The sequence below is a fragment of the Phalaenopsis equestris genome, unplaced genomic scaffold (assembly GCF_001263595.1).
Source record: "Phalaenopsis equestris unplaced genomic scaffold, ASM126359v1 Scaffold220276, whole genome shotgun sequence".
NCBI lineage: Eukaryota > Viridiplantae > Streptophyta > Magnoliopsida > Asparagales > Orchidaceae > Phalaenopsis > Phalaenopsis equestris.
Window position 1 is genome coordinate 107466 of NW_018238571.1, and position 10109 is coordinate 117574.

Consider the following 10109-nt stretch of genomic DNA (forward strand, 5'->3'; position numbering starts at 1 on the left):
ATATATATATAATATATTATAGAATCTAATTCAATTTAGAAGATGAGCATAGCTAAGTTATTGGACGATATTATAAATTTTTAAATGTTCGTATTATTTTATTATCATGAATATTTTTGCAACTTTTAATAATCTAGTCATATTATCTCATAATTGAGTTATATTATTTGATAATTGGCTATATTTTTTAATGCATATATTAAAACAGAATAATTTTAAATCCATTCCTGGGAGTAAATTTTTTTTCTAAAATCTTTGTTCGAAACCTTAGCATCATATATATATACTTTTGGATATTACCTCATCGTCATGACTCATGAGATGGCTGTAATGAATCAGGATAAACTATCACTTAATGGACGGCGTTGATCCTCTTTCAGGTCCGCTGGAAAACGGGGATTTCGAGACGATTCCGGCAGGTGGGTTCCCCAGCGCCGGGATGTGGGAGGGCGCGGCCACCATCCCCGGCTGGGAAATCAACGGCACCGTCGAGGTGGTGCGCTCCGGCCAGCGCCAAGGTGGCATGATCCTCATCGTTCCCCAAGGTAGAGCAAACGTCATCAAATTTCGTGCCTTGATAGAAAAACCACAACCACTTGATACAGATCGAACGGTGCAGGTGAGCACGCGGTCCGGCTGGGGAACGAGGCGGGGTTGAGCCAGGACGTGGAGGTGGAGAAGGGGTCCATCTATGCGGTGACGTTCAGTGCGGCTCGCACGTGCGCGCAGCTGGAGTCTCTCGACATGTCGGTGGCCGGGGCTTCTTCACAGACGGTGGATCTTCAGACGCTATACAGCGTTGAGGGCTGGGATACTTATGCCTGGGCTTTCCTGGCCGGCAGCTCCGCCGGAAGCGACGGCGTTGATGCGGAGACGACGAAGCTAGCGTTCAGAAATCCGGGCATGGAAGAGGACCCCACCTGTGGTCCCATTATTGATAATATTGCCATCAAGAAACTCTTCGTTCCGGACCGCGCTGAAGGTACATGTCTCTAATCTCTATGATTTAAGAAGGAATTTGTGGGAACAAAAAACTATTGATCAACGAATGATGCATTGAAATTTAGTCGATAAAGACTGCATTTTTAGCTAATTGATCAAACTATTTATCAGTGCACCTTGGGAAGTTATTCTTCAGAATAAAATTTATTTGATATAAATTAGATGATTTTTATGCAGAGATAAATGACAACAGTAATGATTTTTTTGTTTAAAAACAATATGAACATCTTATAATTTATATCAGATTTATTTTTATTTGATGTTGTTTTATATCAGAACTTATTATATAGTTTTTGGCAAATTTTGTTGATATAAAATAGAGAAATTTACAATTTTTATGTTTTTACTTGTCACACCTAAACTTGCATATTTAAGAAGGAAGTTTAGGTGTGAGATATGTAAATGCATAAAAATTGTGTGCTATGAAATATTGGTCGGCAAAATTTTAGAATATTTTTCATGGCTTTTTTTTTTTTTTCATCCGTATGTTATGAAAATTTAGGGCAAGTTGAGGGCTGTAAATTTGGGAAACATTATCATTTTTTTTCATGAAGATGGAGGTTTTCATCCGTATGTTATGCAAATTTAGGGCAAGTTGAGGGCTGTAAATTGGGGAAACATTATCATTTTTTTTCATGAAGATGGAGGAAATTATCGAAACATTCACTCCATTTCCTTTATTCCCAAAATGAACTTTATGTTATATAATTTAATTTTTACAATACTACTCCAATAGGTACTCATGCGTTTATTCTCTATATATCAAAGAGATTTTATGTTACTTTAGGCTATGTTCCATCTTTTGTAGTTCTTATTGAGATAATAAAATAACTTGGTTCTACGGTCTTTAGTCGCGACATTATTCTCTTTGCACATTTTTTAAAAAAATTCTACTTTATGATCTTGGGCTATATTTTAATTCCACTTTGTTGAGCTAATCAAATCATGGTTCAACTTGTTGGGAGAGTTTTAGCTCACATTTTTTTTATCCTTTTGTGTGCTAATCAAGAAAAATTGAGCTTTCAATTAATTTATTTTGAGCCTCAACATGCATTTCCTTGCCTTCTTTGAGCTGACCAGGCATTTTTTAACAACAAAGCATTATGTTTTTGTAGTGTGTCTTTCCATGTATTACAATGTATTGATTTGAAACTTGTCGGGTGTTTCCTTGTTCTCATTGATCTGTTTAGGAAGCATTGTGCACTGAGGCATAAATAGTCACCTTCCTTGTGTGCAATAAACTTGGGACGATGGTTCTAATAGATTGATTTAAATTTTTGGCCTATAATTTTAATCAAGCATAATTGTTTTCTTTCGTGCTTGTGTATATAAAAGGTCAGCCTTCCATGATTACCTTGCTTGGTTGAAACACACAAAACTTTTAATACTTACATAACCACTTATTATCGTCCTTAACTACCACTTAAGTTTACAAATTACAACTGTAACACAACTTGAATTTACAGCAATGACATTCACTATGATCATTACTCTACGAAGTATGAATTATGAAAGAGGCAAGTTATAGGTTGTAGAGTTTTCTTTGTAGGATTCTTCTTGATTTGCTACATATAATGCATGTAAATTAACTCATTCATATAAAAAAAACATAAATTTTAAGCACATTATAATAGCTCGTAAAATACATACTAGAAATAAGCTTTCAAACCAAGAAATACAGAGTAAAGGATATCATGATGACACAATCTCTCCAGATTGATTGGGGGCGAGAGGAACTAGGCTCTTTGTTTGGGTTGGTTGTTAGTTAGACATTGCAGCGGTATAAATTGATATAAAGGATTTAAAAATGGAATCATCTTCTTTTAGCAGTATTCACCATCTACTGTGGTAATATTTGATAATGATATACTTGCAGCTCAATACAACCTTTCACTTTACAGCTCTCCATATCAACCACAGGACTATAAGCTCCAGGACTATTCGCAGTTGTTCATTATGATTCTCGATGTTTTTCTTTTCTATTTGTTTTGGGTTTTGTTTATTGTATGATTTAGCTGTTTTGTTAGATATTCAAATCAATGAATTAGCATTCTTCATGGTTTTCACTTTTCTTCTCCTTCGATTCTACTTCTGCTACTTCTCTCATCTCTTTCATGGTATCAGAGCTTCAACAAAGCTGCATTGGAAGACTCTGCAACCTCCAATGCCAATACATCTATGGTCTCCCTAAATAGCATGTGTCAGTACGTGAAATTTTTGATGTTTTAACATCAAAGCTGTAGTCACCACTTCCCTATCCACTGATAACTATCCTATTTGGGGATTTTAGATTCTCAAAATCATGAAGGCAAATGGATTTCTAGGGTCTTTGATGGATTAGTCAAATAGCCCCAATATACTCTTACGATCAAATTAGGTACCTGCATTTCAAATTCTGATTATCATACCTGGATGCTAGTTGATCAGAACCTAGCTGCCCGCCCCAATATCCTATACCATTTCCACCACTTTCTTGCTCTATATTCTTCATTTCGAGAGCTTCTTGAAAATTTGGAGAACGTTATAAAAGAGATTGCAAGCCGCAAATAGATTAAAGGCCATCTATCTGAAAAACAAACTTCACAATGTATCGATGAACAATCAAGGAATGAATCAATACCTTACATAGATCAAAACACTAGTCAAGAACATCGTTGCGGCTGGAACCTCCATCGATACCGAAGATATCATACTCTATATCCTCAAGGGATTCCACTATATTAACAAGTCTTTAAAACAATAATAAGAACTCATTTACTTCCTATCGAACTAGAAAATCTTTAATATATTCTCTTCAGTGAAGAGATTAACATTGCCAACGATCATTCCACCATCCAACCCACTTGATCCTCACCTAGCTCTATGCACACAAAGCGAAAAAGGCAAATACTGTTACCACAAAGACAAAAATAGCACCAATATCTTCGACTACAAGAGTGCTACATACTTCACAACCAATCAATTAGTTCCCCGACAACCCAAAGCAAATGGATCAATCTACTGTCGAAAAAGATGCAAAAAACCTGGCTATATTGAGCTTGAATGCTGACACCGACTCAATGCTAACTATCAGCTAACCAGGCCTCCACCATCTATAGCTCTCGTTACATCTTACACAACCAATCTGAATTGGTATTTCGACACTAGTGCTACAACTCACTTAACCCCATCCTTGGATCAACTACACCTAGCTCAGCAAATCAAGGTCTCGGCCAGATTCATGTGGGGAATGGTGAAATGATTCCTATACAACACTCTGGATATGGTATATTACCAACTTCTTCCCGTAAGCTAATCATTGCTAAACTCCATTATACCCCCTCAAATTTCCCACATCTTAATTTCTATTTCTCAACTTGCTGTTGATAACAATTGATAGTCTTTGATGCCGCTTGTTTCAAATCAAGGACCGGATAACACAACAAAATCTTCTTCAAGGCTTTTGCCGCAATGGGTTTTACCCAATTCCATAAACTCACAAAGCCCTCCTCTCTACTAGAAATCGTCATATCCCCTGGCATTAACGTTTGGGACACACCAATCACTACACTCTTGCAACTATTGCTAACTAACATCCTCATATTTCAATTACCAGTTATTTTTCTTTTTGTGAGTCATGTACTCTAACTACAAGTCATTGTCTATCCTTTTCTTCTTCTCATATTACTCAAATGAAATGCCATACAACTTATATATTTCGATGTATGGGGACCATCCCTTACACCATATGTTCAAGGATATAGATATTACGTGCTATTTGTTGATGATTCTACCTGTATGGGGACCATCCCTTACACCATATGTTCAAGGTTATAGATATTACGTGCTATTTGTTGATGATTCTACCCATTTTTCTTGCTTTATACCATATGCCTCACAAATCAAAAGTTCTATCACATTTCATTAACTTTCAAAAGCTTGTCAAACTTCAATTCAACAAGAAAACGAAAATTTTAAGAACTGATGGGAGTCAGGAATTAAAAAATTTGAAACTCAGTTATTTTTATACTATCTCTTGATATTATTCATCACACTGCCTATCTCTACACACCAGAATAGAACGAAATAGCTGAAAGGAAACAAAGAGGTATACATGAGACATGTCGTGCTCTCCTAGCTGACTCCGACTTTCCCCCCTCTTTTAGGCTTGAAAAATTGGCTATAACACTTTACCTCATCCATCGTCTACCTTCAAAGACTACGTCACAGGTTTCACCTTATCAACTATCATATGGAAAATCTCCAGATTATAGCCTCCTACGAACATTCAGATGCGCCTGTCATCCCTGGCTTCCACCATCTGACCGTACCTTCAAAGACTACATCACAAGTTTCACCTTATCAACTGTCATATGGAAAATCTCCAGATTATAGCCTCCTACGAACATTCAGATGCGCCTGTCATCCCTGGCTTCCACCATCTGACCGCAGCAAATTTTAGCAAATAGCAATCCTTTGCTTATTTCTCGGCTATCCTAAAAACACAAAGGGTTACAAATGACTTGATCTTACCACCGACAGAATACTCATCTCCAGTCATGTTGCCTTCAATGAGTTATCATTCCCTTTCAACCAATCGGCTACCAATAATCAGCCACCCTCACCTACAAGCCCACACCCTTTACCTGATTCCTAACTAAATTCCCCTCATCCTCGTTCCACTGCCCATCACTACAATGCCAACTAGGCCATCACTTATGCAGCCACCCTATTCCTCCAATACTCAATCCTCTACAAATATCCTCCTCACCTACATAGCCAACTAAGCCCCTTCCCAAATTCCTCCCTCCAATTTCTGTCACCTCATCCTATTGTTATAAGATCCAAAACTGGTTCTCTTACAGCCAAAAAGATCTTTGATCTTTTGCATCTCTCTCAACCTGAAACTGAACCTCTTACCTACAAGCACCAATCAGCTATCCTTATTGGCAACATGCTGTGGCCGACGAAATAACAATTCTCCAAACTCTGCAAACCTAGGTTCTCGTCCCTCCCACCGATCAACTAGTTCTGGGCAGCAAATAGACCTTCAAAATTAAACAAAATTCTGATGGTTCTATTGCTTGATACAAGGCACAACTTGTAGCTCAAGATTTTCAACAATAATGTAACCTAAATTACACCATAACTTTCAATTCTGTGGCAAAGTTACCAAGCATTCGAGTTCTTCTCGCAGTTGCCCTCCATCATCAGTGACAAGTCTTTCAGATGGATGTCTCCGATGCATTTTTCTATGAAAACCTCAAAGAAACCATATTCATGTGTTAGCCATTGGGATATTCTGATCCATCATATCCATATCATGTTTTGCCATCTTCAAAAATCCTTCTACGGCCTTCAACAAGCACCTCGCCAATGGTTTGATACCTTTTCCTCTCGCCTAATACATTTTGGGTTTTAACCAAGCAACACTGATACGTAAAATGGGTTTCAACCGAGCAAAGTCGATTCATCCCTCCTCATCTATTGTCACAATTCGACCATAAATTATCTTCTTTTATATGCCGATGATATCCTATTAACTGGAAATGATCAAGTGTGATACAAAAACTCATCCAAGAATTACATACTGCCCTCTCAATGAACTGTTGGGCCAGTCTCCACCTTTCTGGGTCTCCACCTTCTACGGTCTCCACCTTTCTGGGTATTTTGCAATCGGTCATGCCTGCTCTATTTAAGATCTCCACCTATCATTGCTCGCTCCTCCGCTAAAGCTGAACACAAAGCATTATCTAATACAACAATTGACGTAACTAATACAACAATTGACGTAATCTTGTTTCACTGACCTCTCTAGGACTTTAACATCCCTACAACTACACCAACCACCGTATTCTGTGACAACACTTTTGTCATGACCATTGCTCACAATCAAGAACTAAGCACGTCGAAATTGATTATCACTTCACTCGTGAACATATTCTAAGGAAATCTCACTCACATACATTTCAACTGAAATCAACCTGTTCATATTCGTGAACATATTCTCTCTAAGGAAATCTCGCTCACATACATTTCAACTGAAATCAACCTGTTCATAAGCTCCGAGCATATCTTACTCTATGTGAATCTGTTATCAGCTTGCGGGGGATGATAATGATATACGTGCAGCTCAACACACCCTTTCACTTTATAGTCTTCCATGTCAGCCGCAGGACCATAACCTCGAGAACTGATCGCAGCAGATTCTGGATCTTTTCCTTTTCTATTTATTTCGGGTTTTGTTTACCGTATGCTTTAGCGACTGTAATGTAAGAAATTCCTGCTTTTCCCTTTTCTCCACCTCCTATTCTACTTTTATTCCCATCTCTGTCGATATTTATCCCACGCTTTACTCCTCATCTTCTTATTTGATCTGATGACTCTTATACGGTCATATCATGTATGGCTAAATTTACCTTGAACAAAAATCAGAAAAATACTGAAGCTTCATAACCACTGCTCTCCTCTTTTACAGCATTCAAAAACTCAAATTAACAAATTCGCTTATTGCAGATAACGCTGTCATCAATGGCGACTTTGAAGAAGGCCCATGGATGTTCAAAAATTCAACGCTCGGCGTGCTCCTCCCCACCAATCTCGATGAGGAGACCACCTCTCTTCCTGGCTGGATAGTCGAATCCAACCGAGCCGTTCGCTACGTCGACTCTGACCACTACACTGTCCCTCAGGGAAAACGTGCCATTGAGCTTCTATCAGGCAAAGAAGGCATAATCTCCCAAATGGTTGAGACCAAACCAGACAAGCAATACAGTCTCATCTTCACAATCGGCGCTGCTGGAGATTCATGCCAGTCTCCGTTAGCTGTCATGGCATTCGCCGGTGACCAGGCGGAGAATTTTCATTTCGCTCCGCTCGGGAACGCCACTTCCATGGCAGCTAATGTGAGCTTCACTGCCAGAGCGGAGAGGACAAGGGTGGCGTTCTACAGTGTGTATTACAACATAAGGAGTGATGACCATAGCTCATTGTGCGGTCCAGTTGTTGATGATGTTAAGGTTTTGGGGATATCCATGGCTGGAGTTAGATTTGGAGGGATGAATTTAGTGATTGCGGGGATGATGGTTCTTACCAGCATGGCTATGGGGATCTGATCTGATCAGTGCTTTGAGTTGGAGTATGATGGATTTGGTGTTTTGTAGTTTGCTTGCTAAGCAGAAAGTAGTAATATATATATAATTATGCTTTTTAGTGTGTGGAAGAAAGTATATGTTGCCTTAATTCAGTTTGAGTACGACGGATTAAGTGTGCATTTGAAGCTAGTGGGCAAGAAAGGTGCCCTATAGCTGTTATCAAGGGTGTTTCTGCCAATATTTATCTCTTTTGAAGTTGTTTATTATGAAGCTATTTATAGAGAGGTTTTGGCTTTTTTCTTGCTAATGATTTCATGTTGAGCGGATCATCCTTCTTAAATCGGTTCAAAAGCTTTGAGCTTGACCAAACCATCAAGTTTGGTCAAAATTTAACTCAATTTCAGTAGCGTTTTAAAAATACTCTGTTTGGGCAGTTTATGTGTTTCTAAAGTGCTGAAAATAACATTTTTATACTGCACATATTTAGGTGTTGTGGCAGTTTTCTGGTTGCGGTTTAATTTTTTTTAAAAAATAAAAATTTGTAATAACAATTGCACCTAATTTAAAAGCAGATTTTTCATTAAGCTACACATACCCTTAATCTTGTTTGATCCAAATGATCTAAATGTGATTTATTAACTTTGATCTGAGTGCAATTTGAGCGAACAATAATACTTGTCCTTGATCATTTTTTATTCTTTTAGAATAATTTTAAATCCAACATACATGTTTAAATATTCATTGAAGTTTAAATGCATACAAAAATGTGTCCAAGTATTCATATTTAAAATACAAACATAATATTTTTATGGGGCATGTAATTACATGCGACACAATTTTTATATATTTATATATCTATCACTTAAATACTTATATTCACATACGAGCTACTCAAATGTTTAGTATTATATAAAAAGTGTAGCTATTGTAAAATTTTAAAAAGTGGAATGCACTCTTTCATGCATGGTTTAAACACCTAATTCTTATTATGGTACATATCAAACTGTGTATTAGTTATAAATAAAATAATACTTGTTTGATTTGTGTATAAATTTCTCTTTTTATTTTTAAAGCTGATCTAAAGTTGCTTGATTCTATTCATGCCCAACTCAAAATAAATATGAAGATGAAAACATGTAAAAATGTTGTTCACAGCTCAGTTTGATTTGCTCAATCTAACTTGGATTAGAGCCATAGATTAATCATATTTTATGTGGTCTTTAATATTCAAGCAAAAAGTTATGGACAAAGCACAATATAGGAATGTATTTTCATATCTAACACTTCTTTCTTATTTTTATTTGTTAAAACTCAAATGCTTAAATAAAATAAGAAAAATGTTTTAATCCTTTAACTTGTTCTACATGTGTTTTTTCATACATGTTTTGATGGGATGTAAATTTCAAGTGAGGTATTAATAAATATAAAGGTTTAGGTGTTAGATATGTGACACATAAAATGGCAATCAAATTACGGATGAGGATATGTTCAAGGATTATCATGTCTGCTCATTTTTCCATCACTTCAAATTTTTAAATAAAAATTTCCGGAAATTGGAAGGAGTTGTGAAATGTGATGAGCTATGAATATCTCACACTCTAATTTGGCTTAGTTTATAAATTGTCATGGAGCTACCAAAATAAAATTATATTAGGATCGTGAGATATTTATTTAAGAAAATATATATGTTTTTTAAAATTAAGGTGAAAATTTAATTTTATCTAAAAAAATAATAATTTTAAGTGGTTTAATCGCAAAACAAATCTTACACTTTTTTTCATAAATATTTATAATTTTTATAAATAATTAATTTCCTTATCTAAATATTTAAAGTCTTGAAATATAATTTTATGAGTAATACATATTTCTCCCTATTAGTTAAATGAGCCTTTTGTTAGAAATAAAAGACTATTAAGGCTGGAGGAATGCTAAGAAAGATGGGGAACACAACTTGAAGGTATCAATTCTATTTCACTCTATCTTCTTCTAGATTCAGACTCAAACGCTCACACCATTTATACCAGTGACACTCCT

General features: G+C 36.4%; 1 protein-coding gene across 1 annotated transcript; it reads left to right on the plus strand.

Annotated features, from left to right (window-relative positions):
- The first annotated feature begins 319 nt into the window (after positions 1 to 319).
- On the plus strand, positions 320 to 8349 carry LOC110037491. The gene is made up of 3 exons (XM_020742147.1): positions 320 to 545; positions 620 to 982; positions 7498 to 8349. Exons 1-3 carry the CDS (start codon positions 356 to 358, stop codon positions 8094 to 8096), a joined length of 1152 nt encoding a protein of 383 aa, XP_020597806.1. The 5' UTR covers positions 320 to 355; the 3' UTR covers positions 8097 to 8349.
- Positions 8350 to 10109: the final 1760 nt, after the last annotated feature.

Bases quoted from the DNA above. Each gene is read 5' to 3' on its own strand.
- LOC110037491 (XM_020742147.1), top strand. From the start codon at position 356: ATGGACGGCGTTGATCCTCTTTCAGGTCCGCTGGAAAACGGGGATTTC. The intron at 546-619 runs GTAGAGCAAACG...CGAACGGTGCAG, and splicing joins GATCCTCATCGTTCCCCAAG to GTGAGCACGCGGTCCGGCTG. The intron at 983-7,497 runs GTACATGTCTCT...CGCTTATTGCAG, and splicing joins CGTTCCGGACCGCGCTGAAG to ATAACGCTGTCATCAATGGC.